This window comes from Xiphophorus hellerii, chromosome 21, assembly GCF_003331165.1.
Source record: "Xiphophorus hellerii strain 12219 chromosome 21, Xiphophorus_hellerii-4.1, whole genome shotgun sequence".
NCBI lineage: Eukaryota > Metazoa > Chordata > Actinopteri > Cyprinodontiformes > Poeciliidae > Xiphophorus > Xiphophorus hellerii.
In genome coordinates this window covers 5,107,409-5,130,430 of record NC_045692.1, presented here as the reverse complement: position 1 = coordinate 5,130,430, position 23,022 = coordinate 5,107,409, and the positions used below count along the sequence as shown (strand labels likewise).

The following is a 23,022-nucleotide window of genomic DNA, read 5'->3' as shown; positions in this document are numbered from 1 at the left end:
TATTCAAGAATTAATGACTTAAAACAAGCTCCTATAACTTGCTGAAAAGTTACTTGTACATTTTTATTTCAAGTTCACTAACACGTTTGCACTAGAAACTAAACTGGAAAAAATACTTGGTAAATTTTTATGTTTTTGCAGTGCAGTGTTAGCTTTGCAGCTTGGGTAAAATCATATATGCATATACATAATTCACATCCTATATGTGATTATATGTGGTAGTTAAATATATTTATGAAGATTAGACTTGTATGCATTAATATGCATTCAAACATTTTGTCTTTAACTGTTTTTTCTTTTTTTTTCACTTTGATACATCAGAACAGCAGTAGGGAGACAGGGGAAATGCAAAGAAGGGCTGGGAAGGGAAATGGTTTCCACAGAGAGGTGGTGGAGGTGGGGAGTGGAGGGAGAAAGGGAGCGTGTGCACTGGAGTGAACTGGGGCACCGGGGGAGAATGGAAACCAAGGATGAAAAGCAAAGGGAGACGGGGAAGGAGAGAGGGATGAGAAAAGAAGGGAGCCTTTTTTTGCAGTCAAGCCATCACGCCACTGTCTGCCTGCCTGCAGGAAGGTTTGGGGGATCTGTGGAGGTTTTTGTACATCTTAATGCGGGATGCTGGGCGAGCGAGCTGCGAGGCGCATGTAGATCTGCGTGTCTGCTCGCGTGTAGTGCTCGTCTGCGTGTGTGGAAATGAAAAAGATTGCTTTAATAGGCTCTGGCATCAACTTCAACCCTTCCTCCCCAGTGTATTCTCACCCACACAGACACTCCCCCCCCCCTCCCACACACACACCGTTTTTTTTTTTTTTCTTGATTTTTACTACCCTCCCCACCAATCTGATAAGTGGCATGCCTCATGCGGAGCCATCAGGCGACACTGGAGCTTAGTGTGACAGTCGCGACCCCCTCTCTCCCCCCTCTGTGTCAGCCCCTCCTCCCCCACCAATGCGCAGCCCCTCTCAAGGCTGCGCAGGGGGACTCGGGAGGGCCGGGGCGTCGCGGTGAAAGCCGGAGAGGAAGGAAGCTTTCTGTCCTTCAGCCCCTATTATTCTTATGCAGTGAAGGAGCCGGCCTGAAGTGCCTGGGACTGGACCAGAGCAGGACTAAAGCGTGTATGGGTGTGTGTGTGTGCGTGTTTTTTTTTTCTGTGCATGCACTAGTACTGCCTGGAATATGGATAACATATTACAAAAAGCGTGACCATATCGTCCACGTATATCACTGCAAAAACACAAAATCTCACCAAGTATATCTGGTCTAGATTCTAGTGCGGATATCTTAGTACACTTTAAATAAGGCAAAACTATCTTATAAGTAATTTTTATTTTAAGTCAATATTTCCTTAATATTGATTTTTTTAAAAGTACTAGTTCCATTGGAAGATTATTTCACTTAAAATTATATTTTTCACATTTAATCTTGCCAGGTATTTCTATCGTCTAGTTGTTAGTGCAAATATTGTAGTACACTTTAAATAAGACAAAACTAAGTTGCAAGTAACTTTTCAGAAAGATATAAGAGCTTGTGAAAAGTAAATATTTCCTTAATATTGATGAAAAAGTAAAAGTATTATTATAACGAGACATTTTTCACACAAAATCTTACCACCTATTTTTTGGTCTAATTTGTAGTGCAAGATATGAGTCTCTTCCAAGTCCAACATTCTTGAATGTTGATTAAAACGTCCTGGTTCTGTTGTATGTTTCACTTATAAGAAGACCTTTTCCACATTTTAGAAGTGAAATAATCTGCCAGTGGAGCTAGTACGTTTTTAAAAATCAATATTAAGGAATTATTGATATATAACAAGCTCCTATATCTTGTTGAAACGTTACGTTTAAGTTAGTCTCATCTTATTTCAAGTGTACTGAGATATTTGCACTAGAAACTAGACCAAAAAAAAAAAAAAGAAGATAGGTAAGAGTTTGTGTTTTTGCAGTGTAGCAAGTTCCTCCACGACTCTTCCCTGCTCATGTTGTTAAAAAGCAATGATGAACAAGCTTGGTTCGTCATTACTACACTGCAGTGACACGTGTTGGTTTCCTGCACACGCACACACACACCCCCACACACACACACACACCCTCTCGGTTTAACACACGAGCCTCTCCGCTTCCCTACGACATGCGCTCGCATATTGTAATATTGTGCCACATTTGATTTGAAGACAGCAATTAGACGCCTCCACATGAGAGCCCTGACATCTGCTGAATGTAATCTGAGAGAAAATGATAATTGTTCTGCTTTTTTTTTTTTCTTTTTTTTTCCCGCCTCACTTATCACAATGTCTGGGCTGAGGTATTAAAGGCAAGCGTGAGGCGCAGCATCAAGCTGGAGCCTCTGTGTAGCAACGAGTATCATGTGGAGTTATCTGAACAATGGAGTAATTATATAAGAAGTCATTTAAAAAACACATCTTTAATGTGGATGGTGAAGTGAGCACAAACAGTAACTTGTATTTGGATAAGATTAAGTAAAGTAAACTGAGGGAAATTAGTTTTGTTTTGAATATTTCTTGAACTTTTTCATTTTTTTTGTCTCAGTCTCAGTATAGACTTTTAAAGTTTGAACAAAACAAAGTAGTGAACTTAATGTTAGGTCGGTTTTTCAAATAAACATCTAAGAAATGTGGCATGCACTGATGTTCACCCTCAACTTACTCATACACCAATAAAACGAAATTTAGTCCAATGAAATGCCTTCAGAAGTAAACAAAGTGGAACACTGCAAAAACATAAAATCTTACTAAGTATTTTACTTATATCATGGAATTTTTTTTATAAGTGAAATAATCTGCTAGGGAGCTAGTATTTTCTTTTAAATTAATATTGAGGATTTTTTTTCACTTAAAACAAGCTCATACATCTTGCTGAAAAGTTACTTTTAAGTTAGTTTTGTTCTATTTCAAGTGTACTAAGAAATGAACACTAGAAACTAGATTTTGGGTTTTTTGCAGTGAAGGTTTATGGCCCACCTAAAAACTTTTCTTGTCTGCTGCTAGAATGACCAGGCCAGACAAGAAAAGTATTAACTAGTGAGGCAGCCAAAATGTCCAGAGCTCATTAGGAGGAGCTACAGAGAACGAATCTCAGGTTGGAGAATCGGTTGTCACGTTACTAAAACGGTTTCCATATATGTTTTTTTGAAATATGATGGAAACGATATCTTTTGAAATAAATTCCTCAGTTTCGCAAGAGTGTTTTTACCCTCGCTTGAGATGGTTTTGGTTCTTGTGGAGAAGACTTGATGATCTAAAGGGGTGAAGGAAACACATTTGCCAAATAAATTCTGACATAGTGAACATTTACCTCATGATGGATCAGCTGTTTCCACTGTTGGCGTGCAGCAAAACCTCTTTCCATTTTTCTAATATGTGCGACTATGCTAGCTTGAAACTACAGCATAGTCAACATCTTAGAAAAGTACGTTTTCCTGGTTGACTCGCTCCAAACCAGTAGATGGAAACGCCCCTAATATGCTTTTTTTGGGTGTGTGTGACATTTCAAAAGTTTGCTCAAATTCCTGTGACAATTGGCACATAGCTAGTGTTTATCAAAATACTTTACAAATCTAACCTTTACAGAGGAGAGGCAGGGAAAAAGCCATCGCCGAACCATAAGCTGGTCAGAGGACCTGAATACAGGACAATCCAGGAAGAACACCTGTTAGAGGGTGTGAAAGACTCCAGACTTAGGCGTAGTTTCACCTTCCAGCGGGGCAATGTCACCAAGCATTCAGTCAGAGCAGCAGTGGAAAAGCCTGGATGAAGGCAGGCAGTAAGTATAAATGTGATTAAATGGTCCTCAATGAAAACAAACGGCACATTTTTCCAAATCTTTATTAGTTAGAACTGTATTTTTGGTGATCCCAAAGACTGGCACACCACATTAACACATGCCATGTAAGTTACAAACAGGCCAAAAATGCGGCATGGGGGGACCAAATTAGTAACAATACATCCCCCCACTGAGAAGATTAACGAGTCAAAAACAAGCCAGTTAAGTAACTAAACTCCAGAGTACGGCATATTAAAGCAAACACAAACGCCTTTGTCTGGTGTTAAATAATTAAATGTAACCATCAGATTGTTGCGGGGCTTCAGGACGGGGAGGGGGGGAATGACGGCTAACCGATTTAGACATGGGGTGAATCAAAGTGATGGGATTAAATGGAGAGGTTGAAGGGAGGGGGAGGGGGGGGGGGGGGGTATTTAACCCACCGTCCGTAGAAAAATGATTGACAGTTTTGACTGGTTGGGACTTCTCTGCTTTTGGCCGCTCAGTGCAAATATGACTGGGCAGCACCGGGCCTCCGTCAGACGGCTCTGGAGTAATTAGGTTTTGAATGCTGCATGCAGTGCTCCAAGATAGACCTAGAAGCACGGAGTGTAGGGGTGTGTGTGTGTGTGTGTGTGTGTGTGCGGGGGTGTTCGTGTGAGAACAGAGGTGGTACTGCGCGATGGAGTTAATTGAATCTGAAATCTTGTTGGCCTGAAATGAGATCCACCGATGTCTCTCACGCTGCGTCTCGTGCAGAGGGGCTGCAAACATGACTGAATTCATAAAGTGCCTTATTAAAGAGCTGAAATTAAGTGTAGCAGTGCAACTCTTTCATAGTCTACCAGGCCCATAACTGCTAATGATCCAACCCCGACGGAATGTCAACCCAAAGACAATCTCTTTCTTGTTTCACTCCTCCCTTTGTTGCTCCTTTCCACTTGAGCTTCTATTGCCTCTCCTTTCCTCCGCCGTGATTTTACACAGAGTGCATCCAGTGTTTCTTGACTTTCTCCTAATCTATTTGATATTTTGCTTCTTTTTTTTTAGACGACGAGACACTTTGATGTTATTTCCCACTTTGGGCTGGAATCCCTTTGATCAATGCGAGGAAGGCTGCTCAACCTGAAATCTCTCTCCGAGGATAGGCAGGCCGATCCAAAGTTATGAAAAATCATTTTAAAAAAGCTGCGCGCTGATTTGAGAAAGGATCGGTTTCGTATTGTTTTTCTAAAACAGTGTGAGTAAACCATTAATATTCCCTGTAATAAAGCGTATTAAACATCTTCGAAGAGGAAAGAAAAAAGCCCAATAAGCTGAATTAGAGATGCATAGCATGTTTGATATTGCGGAGACAAAGGTGAGAAATGCACAGGGGGAATCTATTTATTTTCTCCTATGCGCTATGCAAATGAAGTGGGCCGCCTGCTACAGTGGAAGTCATTACTAGTCCGCTCACCAATCTCCTTGGCTCAGAATGTAATGAAACAGAGGCCTTTGCCTGAAATGACCTTTCCCATTGGTGGAGTTCCCTCATGTGCATAGACGCTAACATACACGGTAGATAGTTTGCGGGAGAGACAATCACCGGCATGGCGAGGAGGAAGAACAAAAGCTCCGAAAATTGCTTTTGAATTGCAAAGATAATATCAATCAACGTTGAATTACATTTCTGATTTCCATCAAAGGCAACCAATTAAAGGCAGGAAGCAGATTCCTCTTGCTCTGTCACCGCCTCAACATGTGTTCGGCATGTTAAGAGAAAATGTCTGCGTTCTTTTTTTTTTCTCCTCCTCAACAGTCTTCAAAGAGTATGTCGGGGAATGTGAGATTCCTTCCTTTTTTCCTTTTTTTTAGTTGAATCAGAATTTCATTCCTTCCTGTGTTTGTATTGAAGGAATCTTAATTGGTGCCTGGCTTCCATACCATACGGTAACACACGAGTCTGCTCCTGGTAAAGGTTGTACATTTGGGGAGAGAGGGTTTGAATGCATGGCTGAGATGGATAAAGTGGTCTAGAGCAGCAGATTATTATCAAGGCATGTTCAGATCATTAGTGAATAGGTCGTTGGAGGCTTCACGCCTCTGTTGTGCCTGACGGGCATTGCCTCGCAAAATGACTAATGTCCTCGAATTTTTCACATTTTGTCAAGCCATGCTCATAAACAATGGGAACACACTAGAAAGGTCAAAAAATTGTTGCCAAAGTTCAAAACAGGGTTATGTTAAAAATCAACAACAATCCCAAGTTGTTTCATCTACCTACAGGGAAAATGGGAAATTGCCTGTATTGCCGGCTTTCAGTCACGTGACCCGGATGACACGTGCAATACAGATGGAGGGCCAGAAGTGGGTTTCTCTGTTTCAAAACAAAGCAAATTTGATCACAACAGTACACTAATGCCCTAAATAGGCTGGAACAGACAAGGCATCTAAATGGGCTGCATTTACTTCCGGCCCTCCATCTGCATTGGGTGACGTCGGTGCTACATCATCTGAAACCCAGCAATAGCACTCTTCTTGTCCAGAAGTGCTTCACACTACATTCAACCAAGTACCTTGCCACCATCAGTTTCAAGGTACTTGGTACCTTGCCAAATACTTGGCAAGATACCAAAGTACATCATTGTAGCCACAGGTTCTCTGGAACAGTCCAACAGAAGCTCGACTGCTTACACCAATAGGTTAGGTGGGTCAAGTGTCTTGCCCAAGAACATTACAATGAGCATCCTAGAGTAGATTATTTTTCAAAAATGTCATGTATGCAGTTTTATTTTGCTCGACTGTGAGCAAAAATGCCTCTTTGGATTGTAAAAGTTACAGAAACCTTGAACTGTACCTACAGTAGAATAGCTGCAAATTAAGTATTATCAAGTGTTGGAATAGCACAGTCAAAGAACAGACCTAATCCATATGAGAATTTGTGGCAAAACTTGACAATTGGGGTTCAAAGACTCTAGATTTGAACTGAAGCTCCTTTGACTCTCTAGAAGATCAGCAAATCTGGTAAAGGGAAATGCCCCAAAAGACTCCCAGCTGTAATTGCAGCTAAAAGTGACTCAACAAAATTTTGACTCAGGGGGCACTGAATACTGAATACATACAATCCCAGTAACATCCACAGGTTTGTGCTTATTATATCAGTAAATGTGAAAAGGTTCTAAGGGGTAAAGATTCTCTAGCGACGCACCGCCAACTTGCTACCCCAATGGGATATAGACAGCTTAGAGGCATAGAGAAGTTTATTGTCCTACATGTTTTAATATTTATTTGTGGAATGATTTTGCAATCAGCAGATATACTTTTCGGATTTAGCCATTTCTTTCCAGTATTTGCTCTTGTCATGTTGAAATCCTGAGTGCAGCTTTTTTTTTTTAGCTCTTCTCAAAGGTGTTTTAAGATGACTAATTCAGCTTTAGAGGAGGACTATCCCAAGTTATTTATCTAACTGCATCCTCTGGACTCCTACTTTTGCTCATCCTCACTTTGTTCACCATCACAGTCACTCCACCCAGCTCTTTTCTTTCCAAATGTCCTGACACAACTGCCCATCCCCTCCTGTTTCACCGCTGCTCTGGAGATTCATCACGGCATTGACAGAAAGATCTCTCACGTCTTCCTCGAAATGCTTGGAGGGATGTATATCACAGCTCGACAGTTCTGCTGTCTCCAATCTCCAATGGTCTCACATGCAATGCTTGGGCAGATTCGCGTTCATGCCTGTATTTCAGTCTGACTGTTACGAGACGAGCAGACTGGACTACCTCCCATTTCCCTCCACCTCTCCTTTAGGTTGAAAGTCATTCATTTGAGCGGCACAAAGCACATTTGTCTCTAGACTCGTCAGCATTGAACTTTGTTTGCAAACAAGAATCAACAGAAGAGAGCTATTTTGTAAAATAATGTTAATCAACTTGTTATTTTTCATAACAAAGGTATTTTGTTTGATGTGAAAACACATCTAGTTGAGTCTCCAAATCTTTTACATAAGATTCTCCACCTCTGAAACTGGATTTCCAATAACCACAACATTGCGCAAGTTGAAATCAGGAAAATAAATTTGCTTAATGAAAAAAACACACGTTTTTTGATAAAAAAAATTGTGCTAGGACGAGGTGGTTTTTCGGCCATATTAAAACAGATGTATTATGCAAAACTACACTTTTTTCACATCCGACGAGTCACATGATCAACAGCCAGATGTTGCGACAAAGAAGACGACAGGAAATAGTAGGAGGATCACGTTTTGTTTTTGTTTTTGTTGTGAGTCATTCAAACGTGTTGAATCCATATTTCCTCTTAAAAATCGACAATTCCAATTTCCCCAAAACACCACATATGTTCCCTAATATAAGGGGTTTGTTATTCCAACGTCTGAATAAGACACCAACTTCTCCTCTGATGTCTTACAGATGATAAGTGCTAGCACCATGACTGAATTATGAACTGTTTACATCCATGGCTGCCATAATTTTTAACAACTTATCACATGAACAAGTTTATTCACGTGATTGTTAATTTTATTTCTTATTTATTGGAAACATCGCAATTGCAAAATTGTGGGAGCATGGGGGAGTTCGACATTAGCAGAATATAGACAAAGATTTTTCTCATATTTGTAATGAAAATGTGGCTTGAGACGACTTGCAAAGAAGCTTCACTAACAGGCGACCTTGCTTTTCCATCGTCTACCACTGACGTCTGTCATCTGAGAGCTGAATGCTTGTGGACGAGGCATGTGGCAGAAGTCTAGCTGAGGACACAGACTGCAGTAGTGATCAAAATGGCCCATTAGGAATGCAGTGTGCTGTTCTCTATCTAGGTCACAGCCTGAGCCACCTACTCTAGCTCTTCCCTAGAGTCCTCACCATGCTCCCCATCTCCACCCTATCTCCTCCCCATCCCAGCACCCTGTATGGAAGTGGATGATTGGGGCATTAGCTTACCACCGGGGTGTGTGTCTATCAGGGAATATGAGCTCGTGTGACTGTCTGTTTCCTGGACAGGCTGTGCCTAACAAGGACACTTGATAGCTGTTTATCTGTTTAGCTGTTTTCATGTTTCACTGTTTATCTGTCTCTAATTTGACAGAAGCAAAGGACGACTGAAAAAGTAATTCACATAGAGTACCTAGCAAGAGTTTTAGTAGTCATTGACCAGCTAAAAGTCACAAACAGGTGTGGTGTAAGATACAATGATTTTTTTTTGTGTTTCTACTTATACAAATTTGAAAAATATGTGAAAAAAACCCCCCACATCTCCACCCAAACAAAATCTTTTTAGGACCACCTTATGCTGTTTTACATCTCCAAGCAAAATAGCTCGATCGGACTGGTTGAGGAATGTCTGTGAACAGCAATTTTGCTACATATTCTCCATTAAACCAAACATTTTCTAACAAGTTTTCATACAGGAAAGCCTACAGGATGCTATATCTATCTCACTCCTTTTTACCTAGTCTACTTTATCCTCCTTGCTGACAAAAAGCTCTCTGTCATAAAGGTAAAACTTGTGGCGTGAGCAACATACAGTTTTCCTGTCGACAGATTCTCCCACTTGAGTTGTAGATCTTTGTCGTTGCGTCTTGCCCAGTTTAGATGAAAGCCCCTGTCTCAATCTGTAGGAATACCTTTACAAGTCACTGTGTAGAGATTAGGCTATACACAGGTGAACTCTCTTTTCTAGTTAGGCAACTTCTGGAGCAGTTTTATTTAGAAGTACAATTGTGACTGAATGCACACCACTTCTTCACATTTTTATTTCTAAGTATCCTCCGGATGGTCCTGCAGGTGAAACAGTCCCTGGTAAACAGACCATTTTTTTCCGTTCTCTGTTATACCTGAAGGATTTCAAAATTGTCGACATTCAAGTCTTCGTAGAGATGAATCCACCTCTGTAAAGTTCTACTTCCTCAATACAAACACTCTAACCTTTAATGGGTCCTTAACTCACTACATATTGTTTTCCTTCCGCTTCTCAACTATGCACTACATTCTGTTGGTGCGTCACATAAAATCCCAATGTAACACTGTTAAGTTTGTGCTTGTAATGCGACAAATTAAATAGAAATTCTTGTGAATACTTTTTTGAGCCACTGTAATAACAAATCACACACACAAAGCTCACCTTGATTCCTTGGGTGTTAACAGAGAGCCTGAAGGTTTCGTAGTAGATTGCCCTTCAGAAACTCTTCCTCACTGTACTCATATACTTCATCTAATGGATTTATGAATGCATTCTGACTGTTTATTTGTGTAGTAATGAGAGGCTTTAATCAGGGTTGCCAGGAACTTGAAACGTTCCTCTGAGTGTCTACAAAAACAGCCCCCCCTCCTTGCGCACACACACATAATGCAGTGATTTATGGGAAACATTACAGGCAATCATGTCGAGCTGGGCCGTGTCCTTAGCATTGTTCAGCCTGTTTGAAATATGGAAGAGCCACTGTTCCCCCCGTGATGCACAGATTCATCAAGATACAAGCTAGCGCACAAAAAACACAGATACATGTTTGGCTTTCTTTTTCTTTAGGTATGAATAATTATAAGCGGACGAATGCGGTACTCTGTAGCTCGCAAATGCTCAAACGTATGTATTAGTTACATACTTTAGACAGACCTCTGCTGCAAACACACTATTATACTCGCACTTCTTCAGCTCTACAGTCTCTTTGATAGTGATAGTTGTTAGTTTAAAGGCAGAGAACGTCCTCCGCTATTCTGATATCATTTCAGTGCCTCAGATGTTGCTGCGGTTCTGTTTATCTTGTTTCTGTCTGGTCTCTGTGGCTAGAAAAAAAAAGGGGGAAAAAAACATCTCTCAGTAAGAGCGGATTAACTGGGATGCACAAATTTGTTTTCAAAATACCCTCCTCTGCATATGTTTTCACAAAAATGACTAAAAAAACAAACATATTGGACACCCATGGGCCGGGGTGCCACACAATACAAACCCGGCTCGATGTGACGGAGCATTCTCCACACGTATTTTGGTTCAGACCATTTCGTCTTTATCTCATTTTTCCTTTCGGGGGAGTTGAATGCGGGGATAAGAAATGCCTATGAAGCTCCGCTTGTCTTTGGCCGCCAACGTCTGCCGACGACCCGACCACCACTGGAACGTAGCTGTTGATCAGGCCATTGGACACGCTCGCAAGCATGAAATCAAAAAGCGGACAACTCAGAAAGATTACTTCTAAAAGAGGAGCTCAAACATGGAAGGAAAGCACACAGAAACGGAGGGGAACAGAAATGGCACGAAGCGCTAATAGACACAGCTGAGAAAAATTTCAAGGCAACAAACAATTTCGGAACGGAGCGCTGCAACGACCAGATCCATTCACCTGGCAGAAAATCTTCATTTCTATGTAAACAGGTTGGTAGCGACAGGGATATATGGGTAGAAATAGAGCATTTAAATACCATAATTTGACTTGACACACAATGCGCACCTGAAAATAGTTTCTTTTTCAATATACTTTCCACGGTGAGAGACCGCATGCGATGTTTCTAAAACTGAGCAGCATCCAGCATTACGGTTTCGTTCCTGCTTGTCTGGGAAACCTAAGAGGCGTAGAAGTTTGTGGCGAGAATCGTTTTCCCTCCGATTCGCCTATGTCGTCGCCCCCTTACTGGGACTCAGTCTGATGTCATGAATAAATGCATGTCATGCCGCCACGGTGAATAACACGCCGCTTTCCCACCCAGGACAAACCATTCTCAACCTCATCTTCCTTTCCCTCCTTTGTTTTTACTCCACTGCTGAAAGACTTTAGAAGGACTTCATCCCCCAGAGCCGAAGCCAATCATAGAGTCCAGCCCACTGTTTCTCTAGAAAAGATTTGGTTGAATTTGCTCACACTCTTGGCCAAAACACAGGGCTGTCATGGTTGAAATCCCTAACGTGCCAGACGTTGAATTCTTGTCTAGTCAAATGAGTGATTTCTTTCTTCTGAAAGGTCATTTTTTGTTATGCCAGCCACTGTAACTCATGCACTGAAGGATACATCTTGGCTTGAAGTTGATTTTCTTGTGATGTGTCAAATTCAAGTCTCTTGCGAGAAAGAAGTCTGGCAAAGCAGAAAAAGCTCAGACTAACCCTATGGCCTATGGATAATCAATTCCTGGGGGAAAAAAGACAATGGACTGCAGACTGGTACATTAAGTTAACCTCCCTTTCTTCCTTGACGTTACTCTGCCAGGAAAGGGAATAGTTGCATGATGTTCAGGGCAAATTAAAAATGTGCTTTTTCTTTCTTTTACTTCTTGTCTCTATTTGAGTAGTTTTTATTCACAACAGTTGCTTCAACACACAGCGAGTCAAAAGGTCAGACAAATCAATTAAATTTCCTAATAGGTTGTGGTGTAGATCTGTATTCAGATTCCTACAGTATGACAACCTTGAATGCAAATATTATGGTTTTTACAGTGTTAACACAGTTTTAACTGGAACGCAAAGTGTAATGTAGAGACAACTCTACAGACCGCTAGAGATAAACTCCAGTCACTCTGGTTACACCAGTACTCTTCTTGGCATCTTGTAATAAAATCTTTAAACTTTAGGAATGTTTTTTTTTTTTTTTTAGAAATTGAAATCCCCTTTCGACAATTAGGTTCAATGGTCGCAAACCGGGTTTGCAAGAGTCTGTAATCCGTGTAGAACAATTTAGTTCTGTTTTAACTGGCCCATATGGTGCTGATTTTATGTCTGACGTTGTGGTGATTTACTCAAACTGGGTTTTAAAGGAGCTCTGTTCTGTGTAAAATTATCCAGTTCAGTTTTAAGATTATATATATATATACTGTATACAGTATATATATATATATGACAATCCACTGGATTGATGGTGAACTATGGGGTAGAATTCAACTATTAAAATAGAAAAAATACAGCAGTAATCAATTCATTTTAATTGATTACTTCTGTAATCAATTAATTAATTACAGCAGTAACCTATTATCCTTTACCTGGGATAATAGATAAAGGAATGTGGGAGTACTGTGATATGAGCAGGTCAATATTGAGGCACATGTGGTTTAAGAGCTTATTGCATCTGATGTAGTATTAAAGCAAAACTGAGCATCACTCTCAATTCTTACAGCTTGGACTGTCATCATAATTGTAACCAGAGCTGAACATTCAATCAAAGGATTTTAAATCATAAAGTGGAGCTGGTCAAATGTAGGCCAGACTATTACAAAAATGATGAAATTGATATTTAGGTTAGCACTGAGAGGAAGATGGGTATGAAATTCCTAGAGATGTTTGCAGCTAACGGTTAGCATACGCTACCATTGTTGTGTTCTACAGAGGATCCAAAATGCACCCAGACAAGCATTTAAGTGTTATAAATGCTTAAATGCTTTTATAACACCATGGTGCTTACAATTCACCATGGAAACAACTACATAAGTACTTATGTTTTATACTTTCACAAATTGTCGAGCCAAAATTACTCACCAATATTTCATAAGCTGCGTTTCCATTGACCTTAAAATTGCACAAATTGGAGATATGAAAATAAATTTGTATAATGGAAAAATGGCAATTTAGAGAAAAAACCCTCCTTTTTTAGGATTAGGTGTTTTTTTGGCTTTATCAAAATTTGGGTATTGGGAAAACTGCAATTGCAACACTTTTTCACATCACAAGTCATACAATCAACAACTGGATGTCACTACTGGCGGAAATGACAAAGAAAACATCAGGAAGAGGATGAGGGTGTGGCATGTTTTTTTAAATAACTTAACACATGATTTTAATTGCATTTATTATTTATTGGAAACATGTTAATTGCGAAATGGTGTATGGTGACACTAGCAGAATATCGACAAAGTTTTCCTCACATTTGTAATGGCAATGTAGCTGTAGTAGCATCTTAAACCCATAAGAATTAGGTCTTATTACAACTCATTTAAAACTGACATTGTATTGACAATCTGCTTCCCAACAGCAAAGCTATTTAGAAGTAACGCTCTCTTTTTTCCCTTCAACATTTTATTACATTGGACAGAAATGTAAGAAGTTATGAGTCTTTAGTTGTGTTTCTGTGTGCCTGTCTTAACTTTGTGATGTGCTCCAGCCTTCCATTAGCATACAGATAGCATCTCTTTGTTTTTCTCTTTGAGAAAATACAGTTTTAATGGGTCTTTACAGCAGATGAAATCTGAAGGTGGGCGAGTAGTTATTTATTTTCCTCTTGAGTGCCACCAGCACACTTTCAGGGGACGGGTGCTCAAACACCATCAGACCTCCGCGGGGGGGCTTTGCCATGGGAGATATAGATTAAGTTTCAGGTTGGCCGAGCAGAAACCGTAATGATTCTCACTGTCTGCCCTTGAAATTACCTTCTCATCGCGTACTCGGATTGATACACACAGTCATTTTTTCCCTCCTTTCTAACTCACCTGTTTTTCAATCGCAAATTTGAATAATGGCAAATGCTTTAACACTCAGAGTGAGTGCATCATTTCAGGTTAAACCCCCGGTGGTTTTTTATATCCTGTCACACTCTTTCCAAGCCCACACATTTAGGCAGCAGAAACGGGATGCAGTCTCTGCTTTTGTTTCTCCATAATTCGGTGAGTAACTCTGAACTAGCCTCAAAAATTCCCCACAGAAGATGTCAAAACAGATTAGCTTCTCTTAAATCCACTCCCCAGATTAAATGATTGTACAAATCAAACTGGCTTTGAGGCTTTGCATAATTTATTTTTTTTCTCTCCCTGTTTAGAAATTCTGTCTTTGACTTTTTACTTCTCTGTTGTGTTTGAGCCTTGACAGACTATTAGTCCATAAATCAATGGAGATGATGTATGAGGCACCCGGTGCTGGGGGGGTATAAACCTTTCTGTTTTCTATGATATATGACCATGTATCGTGTTGGATAAATTACAGTTTCACTAACTCCCTTTCATGTATGAGCAGAGTGTAGCAAAATGTTGATTAGTACTTAAAAACATTTTATTTGGGGGGGAAAACAAAACCAACGTAATTGATGTAATACTCAGGAAATTAAGATTGAGTATCTTGAATTGAATATGTTTGATCATAATTTGTCTTGTACAATGTGTTCAACACATACAGCGCCAAAGACGAGTTTACAAATGTACTCATGAATCTTATGTTGATTTTGGACTATTAATATTCAGAAGTGTTTGGAGGTTGTTGTTTTTTTCATATGAAATGATCATACAATAAACAACATCAATTATTCGTACAAATGAGAATTGGGAACATGGCTTTTTATGAACCCACAGATTTGCAAAAAGATGCACACTGGCTCACATGTAGATAAAATAGATAACAGATAATAATACTTTATTATTTCCTGAGGAATGGGGTTATTTTGAAAGCTTTTTAATGCTGGCTTGCTTTTTCTGTTCCAAAACCGGTCAAGCATCGCAGCGGCAGCATTAAGTTCAAATACTTATAGGTCCCAAAGATAAAGACAGAGCACCTGCTCCTAACTGTAACCAACAGCTAGGGGAATTTAACCTAAACATATTTTGGTGATGTTCGTAAATACACACCAAAACTGGGTTTGGAACCATTTAAAACAGCTAACATGAAGCTTGTGGAACGACCTGGACCTCAGTGATTTGACTATACCAAATGATTTTTGTAATCAAGAGACTATTTAATGGGTTTTTTTGTTGTGCTCTGTGTTAAAGTAGTATATAAGGCACTGTGAATTCCATTTTATTTTTCTCCCAAATACCACTTAAATTTTTCTGAATATAATTTTTTTTCTGAATTGCATTTCACCCTATTTATTAACCCTTATTATGGTGCAAATGACAGTTTTATTATTACATTTTGCTGAAAAAAAGCATACTAAAAAAAGGACTGGGTTTGTTTGAAGAATCCAAACATTCTTAGTTTTCATGCTAAAAGCCATAAAATCCTGTTTTTAGCATGACAGAAAATCTGCCTTTTAGAATTGAAATGCTTATATAGGTTCCGCATTTTATTACGTATTCCATTTTGTTTATTAAATTCCGTGATTCATCTGCATTTTCCACATCTCAGAAATCATAGGGCCCTAAGTATACCAGTCAAGGTGACTGGAATAGAAACATCTGAAGCATTCGTATTGTTGGCAATAGGTACATTTTCTGTATTGACACAGTTTTAAATCTTTATGGATCCAGATGAAGGAATAATAAATGTTTCATAATCTTTAGGTAACATTTTGGATGCTCATGGTTCAGACTGACAAGACTCAGACTACCAAAGTAAAAAGGCTCACCTGGTTGTCAGTGAAGCAGCAGATTTCCTAAATTGCCTTTTTTTTTTTTTACCCCTTTCCTGGTCTTGTGCTTTGATCTGTTCCTCGTTCAGGACACAATAGATGTGGGAAAAGTCTTTCATATGGAGCTGCTGCATGCCCAAGGTCTTGCTCAGCTTAATCCGTCAATATGTTTCGCAATAAAGACACCTCTCACTTTATTAATGCCGATCCAGAAGAAAAGTTTCTACTCCCGTAAGGTTTTGTCATGCTTTTAGAGGAAGAATGGCAATTATAAAAGAAAAGATTAAAAAAATAAACATCATTCAAGCAAGGTATTTGTCATCTTCTTTAAGCAGGCATATTTTTTATATTTATTCAGCTTTATCACCACGTAAAGCACATTATCCACATTATCACACAGACAGATTTTCCACTTACAGTTAATGGAAAAAAAATTACCTTTAAAATGAGAATATTACAAAAGACCAATAAAAAACACATTTTAAAATGTATCCTTAATGACCAGTTTGTTTAATACCTGGTTAGAGGTTTCCAATTTAAAAAAAATATATTTTTTTTATTCTGACAAAATATCCTCGTCTGAACACATATTCTAATTTACTGAACATGGCTGTATTAGTAAGAGATTATTGTTTATAATCTGATGACATCTGAATGGACGATCTGTACCACAGGTGGCAACGCATTGCTTTCATAAAGAAAGCTGCAAACATTGGAATTCCAAATAGGTTTACTTCCAAACCCGTTTGCAAGTTCCATGTTGTGATATAAAGTAGGACCAAAAAAAAAGAAAACACATTCATTAGGGAAGCAGCCTCCCTTTCCATGAATATATGTGCTTCCATCGCCTAAAAGTCAAATCTTGTCTGATGTAATTTTTCAGCTTTCAGAGAAAGTTTTCAAACTGTCAAGAAAAGCTCTGCTGCGAGGAAGGTAAAAATAAACCTGGAGCGAACCACCGCAGGGACTGGAGACTGCAGAGCTTAGTGCTTTCACAGTCTTAAAATCCCAAAAAAAACATGTGAAACATCATAATCAATGTCTGTACATAAAACGCATTGAGGCACACTGCGGAACAAAAACGCTCAATAAAACCCAGATCTTTGTCAGTGATTATATTTATTGGATTTCTTGCCACTTGTGGCCACCTGCTCTCATGTCTGCACCCTTTCCTGCTACTGCTTTGTTGTTAAAGTTCTCAAATACTTTTATGAAATGACCTCATTTCGGCAGTCTGTGGGTTTCTCTGGCTGTGCTGCTGCTCCCCCAACAAACAACTAGCAGCAGCAAACCCTGTTTTACTTTTGTTTATGAGATGCTGCCAGTGACATTCACAGTCTCTGCCCAAGATTATCTCAAAACTTCATTTTGATCAGGTAGACTGTATAAAGCTAGCACTACTCTGAAGACAAACTGTAGTCAGTAGTGCATTTTTTATCGGATTTAAGTTGAAGTACTTATGAACATTATACAAATGGAACTTTATTATGACGTGGTGATTCACAGATTCAAAGAGTGGATGGTATTGTCCAGCACTCTACTAAATTGGCTTAAAACTTTTATCAAATTTTGATAAAAAATCTGAGTGAACAAAGATTACATTTGGGGTTCCTCAAGGCTCCCTTTTCGAGTCACTTTCACTCAATATCGGTACGATCCTCGTACCTCAGATTGCGGATCACAATATCGGTTTGCATAAGTATGCTGATGAAACACACAATTATATTTATGTGTCATTATGAGACCACAGTACTTTAAAGTTGCTGCATTTTCTCCAGAATAATTTTAAAAAGTCAAACTTAAACAATTGAAACAATTTTGCGGTCTCACTTATGTGAGGTTAGAAGTCAGCACCTAACTGGCAGAGATCTAGGTCAAAACAGGATGCACAAAACTAGAACCTGATTTTATTTAGTGTGATGGTTTCTTGACTGATCTCTGCAGAAAGTCTACATACATCCACATCTGAGCTATAATGCTTCTGCAACAACACTGAGCAGCACCAAGACAACGGATTATATCACATCAGTTCTTTGCTTGCTGTTTTTGCTGGGACAGATTTGTTTTAAAAGGTTGCAATGTTTCTACAAGGTACAGAATGATAAAGGACCTAAATACGTCCGAGTCACTCTGCAGGTTTGACCCTCTCAGATCCTTGCAGGTCATCAGAGGGCAGGACGCATTTAGTTTCAACGCTCCTCATCTCTCAAACCGATTCGCTGAAAAGCTGAGATGCTGGGTCCTTTTCAAATTTAACATACTGAAGCATTACCGTTTATGGCCCGTCTGCACAGCTATCCCTTAAACGTTGAAAATGGCTTTATTGGGTTATTTTCATTGGAGTATTTGGTTAATTCTATAACCATGTCACATTGTCCAACATTTCACTTACAGCGAGTGCACTTACTGCTTATGTGTTGTGTATTTTTAGCATCATTCCTAGGCTTAAAAAAAAAAAAGTACATAGCGGTGAAATAAAGCTGCTTAGTGAGTGAACATTTAAATAATTCAGAACAGACTGATTTGAGCTACCATGTTTGGATCAAGAGAGATTTGACCAATAAACACCATTTGGGTGAAACGTTACACTTTGCAGTAGTTTGTCTGTTTGACGGGAGGAGTTTACCATCGAGGTAATGTGACATAAACTTCTTCCTTTACCCAGAAGACTAAAGATGGGTACTGGATGGATCTTTAGCTTTGATAATACAAAACTTAGCAATGCAACAAACAAGTACAGTAACCTCATTGAGTGGCCTAGCCAACATAGACCTCAGTCGTTTAGTCAGTATGTGGACTGAGCTGACACTTTGAGTTTACAAGTGGAAGTACAACTTAAAGGTTCCAGAGTTTTTTAAATAGAAGTATTTAACACATATATCTCTCCTCATATGTGTGAGAACCTGGTGACCAGCCACCATGTCATGTTTTGCTAACACGTCTCACCGTGACGTGTATATCATGACCACAAATCCACCGGAACCGAACAATTTCTACCACAAGAATCATTAAAGCCACTCACTTTGCCTTCTCCTCCGTTTTCTATCAACCCATCAACAAACAAATTCTTCTCATTAAAATGTAAAAAGTTTGCAGCCAGTTTCCTTCCCCTGCAGTTTGCCAGGATGCAGATATTTTCTTCTCCCTGCTTGAGTCTAAATCACGAGTTGTCACAGCTCCCATCACTCGGTGAAGCTCAGGAAGAAAAAAAACAGAGCTTATCCTTTCTTTAGAAAAGCTGACTTTGACCATTTTTACTATTTATGCTTAAGTTTCTACTGATAGCGACACACTTTTTTTTTTTTACCAATTGGAGTGCAGAAAGAAAGGAAAAAAAACACTGTTTGGTTATCTTTATGCGACTTGATGCATTCTGATTCTCTTTATATTGAAAAGGCACATTATTATTTCAGTATTGAATTGGTGCCCTCCGAAATTGTCTTCACAATACAAACACGGCCTGCGCACCCTGACAGTTTGACACTTTAATTTTCAACAAAATGTTTTACCCGAACTTCCCTGATAAAGTGAAAGAAATTGCCCTCATAAATATATTTATACTGTGTTGGAAAACACTGCATGCTTTCTCCTCCATCCTTCAGGTTGGTGGTACAGAGCGCTATCTGCAAAATAGAGCCACTACAGTGACAGTGACTTGTCTGTCTGATGAATAAAACGAACACCTTACAGCCTGACTAGTTAGCTAGCCTCAACTCCCCTCTAAAGTTTCTACAGTTATACTAAATGTGTGTTCACTGTGATTCCTTGGCCATTAAATCCGACTCTGAGTCTTCTTTTCTTTTTCTAGGTTTGGAAAGGGCAAGAAGGACGAGGACAAGGTGGAGAGAAAGAGCTCAAGAAGATCGAAAGCTGAAGATATGCAAGCATATGAAGATGAAACCATCCAAATGAAGCAGGAACAGGAAAGGTAGGCGCAGATTCTGAACTAGCTAATGCCCCCACTAATAATTCCCTTGTAGTTGAGTTATAAAAGTGTTGAGTTTAGTCAATATGGTCATTTAAGCTTCTTCTCTGTTGCCAAGTCTCACTCTAGCCGGTAAATGTCTGGTAGCCAAGGTGACCATGTCTCCATAGGCAGAGTGTTCCTCTCTATGTGGGCATGAATATGGGCAGGAACCTGTTGGCCATGAGCGCGCAGGAGCTGTGGTCGACCTTCTGATGATGTCGTTTTGAGTGTGTACCCTTGATCGGCCAGTTTTTCTGAAATCTCTAGGCATGTTTGTCCGTTGCTGATTGCCCTGTCCAGTTGACGCTGTATGCGCTCTTCCGCCACAATTGCTAAAAAGGTTTTGACCTCAAGGTCAAAACCTGCATCTCGCAAACTACCACGAGATGGCATCTCATAGTAAAGTCTTGTCAAGTTCCTTAAGTTATCACCTTCCTTCTGCATGACATTAAAAAATGACTGATTTGCTACAAAGGCGAGGAGAATGTGATGACAGAAAAGTAAAAAAAATTGTAACATGATTGAATAAAACATGACACCCAAACGTGTCACCCTGTACGCTTTGGAAAGACGGTCAACCCTCTTTATTCAAGAGAAACGTCAGGTTTTTAAGAACATGGCCGCACATCGATTAATCGTTTGTTGATCGAAAATCAATCAACCTGTTTTGATCCCTGTTAGGGGTCATGGATCAGTTTCAGTATCTGAAAATACTTGAAGAAGTCATATTGTCATATGCAGAAGACAATATGACAATCCCAAACACGCCATCTTGTTTCCAGATGTATAAGATTGACATTTTGGAGTGGGCATGGCAATCTTTAGACCGCAGTCTATTAGAAATCTTTTGGGTTTACTTGAGAAAAATGCTGTTTCTGCGGCACAAACCAAGAAACTCGGAGGAATTATGGAATGTGGTTTGGAATACCTGTTCACAAGAACCAGGAGTTGACTCTATGAAAAACAGATGTGGAGCAGTTCTCAGAAACTGCTGCTTATGAAACTGAACATTAGAGATTCACACAAAAAGCTAAATATTCAAACATTCTCAGGTTTGTACAGAAATGGTTCAAACTTGCAATGCTGACATTGCAATTTTTTCCTACAGTTTGAATTTATTTTTCCTCGCTTTCTGTGACTCAATAACAAAAGTAAATTTTTCTATCTGTTCCAGTGTTTCAGCTCAAATTGCTGTTATTTAAAACACAGTTCTACATTCTTAAGCTGGACAGGCGTGGACAGTTTGCCAATATTTAAGATGGGTCTTTCCATGAATCAGTTATGCATCCTAGTGGCCCGTGCCAATCACAGCTCTTCGTGTCAGTCCTGTGGATTCAATCTTATTGTTTGGTGATTAACAATTAACAACCATCAACGAAGGTTGTTAGTCTTCAAAGAACACACTGTTTCTCTTGATCCCATCCTTGTGGTTTGTTTCTTTTGATCGCTCTGTGGACGTTGGGATGTGCAAAAGAATCGGGCGTCGCATCGACCTCGCTGCCGTGACCTCACTCCTCACCAACATGTAACTCTCGCCAGTGAGGAAGATGGCATCGGTGGCGGGACGAATGAAAAGGCAGCTTGCCACCTCCGTTGTTCTGCACCAGCCAAATGAACTCAGTAATCAAACTGCCGTTGGTAATGACGGCTAATTGAATAGAAACAATGGAGCTTGATAGCGCGCCCTCTTACAGCGATGGAAGAAAAGGATGGATGGTTGTTGAGAACGTAATGCACAGACACACACCCACTCACACACGCAGAGGGAGAGAGAGACTGAACTGTCACAAAGCCCGTCTTCCCTGCTGAATGGAACATCTGGAGGTTTTACTCAAATAACTGCACCACGTCGCTTGGTGGTATTGAACTGTGATTTGCAGTGAAGGTCCGATCCATTCAGACCGTGAACCTCTCTGGCTGTGGGCCTGGTCTGTTTCTTTCAGTGAGCTTTGGAAACCAGCAGGCCTGTTTTTTCCCCGTCCAGACCCATCTCCTTTTGAACGGCTCCCAAACAGCAAGAATCGATACAAAAACACAGTGGGCATGAGATAATGTTCGGTGCCATGGACATGTATTCATGCCTATTGAACCTTTTTTTTACATTCTGTTAACCTCAAACCCTTATTGGGATTAAATGTGACGGAGCAGCACAAAGCAGCTCGTGATTGTGAAGTGGGAAGAAAATGATGGTTTTTACAGCTAAAATCCGCATTTATTTTCACCTCTCTGTACTCCGATGCTCATATATTGCATCCGCTCCTTTAGAAGTAACCTATCTAGTAAATGCAGTCCTCCCCTTCTTAAAATGTAAATTCACAGTACAAACCTACCAGGACAGTGCTGTCCACTTAAACTGAAAGACCTAATGGAATAAACATAAATCATAACAGAAGCCAGGAGGCCCATAGCATCGCCGAGGTAGCAGCAGAGATCCACTATGAAATCTGTTGAGAAAACATCATCAGTCGCGCACATTTAATGGAATCGAAGGACTAGAAAGCTGTTGTTGGAAAAAAAAAATCACAACAGCTTTTATTTGCAATTTTCTTCAAGTGATCTAGGGATCATGACGAGGATGTGGAAGAAAGTTCTCTATCCAGACGAGGAAATAAAAAAAGTTCTTGGCTCACTGCTACTTTTAGTAGAAAACAGACATTCCATTTTTTCTGAACACACCATCCCCACTATGAAGCATGGTGGTGGCTGCATATAGAGCTAATTTTATTCAGCAGGAACTGAGAATTTGGGCAAAGCTGACGGAGCTAAACACAAGGCAATTCTGGGAGATTTGCTCAAGCAGGGATGTCCAAAGTGAGGCATGCGGGCCAAATGTGTCACGAAGAATACTTTGCTGCAGCATGGGATTTTTAAAATATGGGCCTCTAGTAAAATTGCTTGATTTATGTTTTCCCTGACAAGAATGTTAAATAAATACTCCTAAAATTTAAATAAAAGGAGCCTTTGGTTGAATTTGATAACAAATAAAACTAAATACATCTAGTGGATTTTACTTTTACTTTTAC

The 23,022-nt window shown here is 39.7% G+C and overlaps 1 protein-coding gene and 1 long non-coding RNA gene across 3 annotated transcripts in view; one reads left to right on the top strand and one right to left on the bottom strand.

Annotated features, from left to right (window-relative positions):
- Positions 1-23,022, top strand: part of LOC116711717 (partitioning defective 3 homolog) — a 396,764-nt gene that overhangs the window by 251,798 nt on the left and 121,944 nt on the right. For both annotated transcript variants that reach the window (XM_032551185.1, XM_032551184.1), the window contains one exon: positions 19,841-19,960. In XM_032551185.1, the coding sequence (XP_032407076.1) occupies positions 19,841-19,960 (120 nt within the window). The remainder of the gene's footprint in view (positions 1-19,840; positions 19,961-23,022) is intronic.
- On the bottom strand, positions 1,232-1,525 carry LOC116711718 (uncharacterized). The gene is made up of 2 exons (XR_004337316.1): positions 1,473-1,525; positions 1,232-1,289 (listed from the first exon to the last, which is right to left on the bottom strand). It is a non-coding gene; the product is annotated as an uncharacterized LOC116711718 (long non-coding RNA).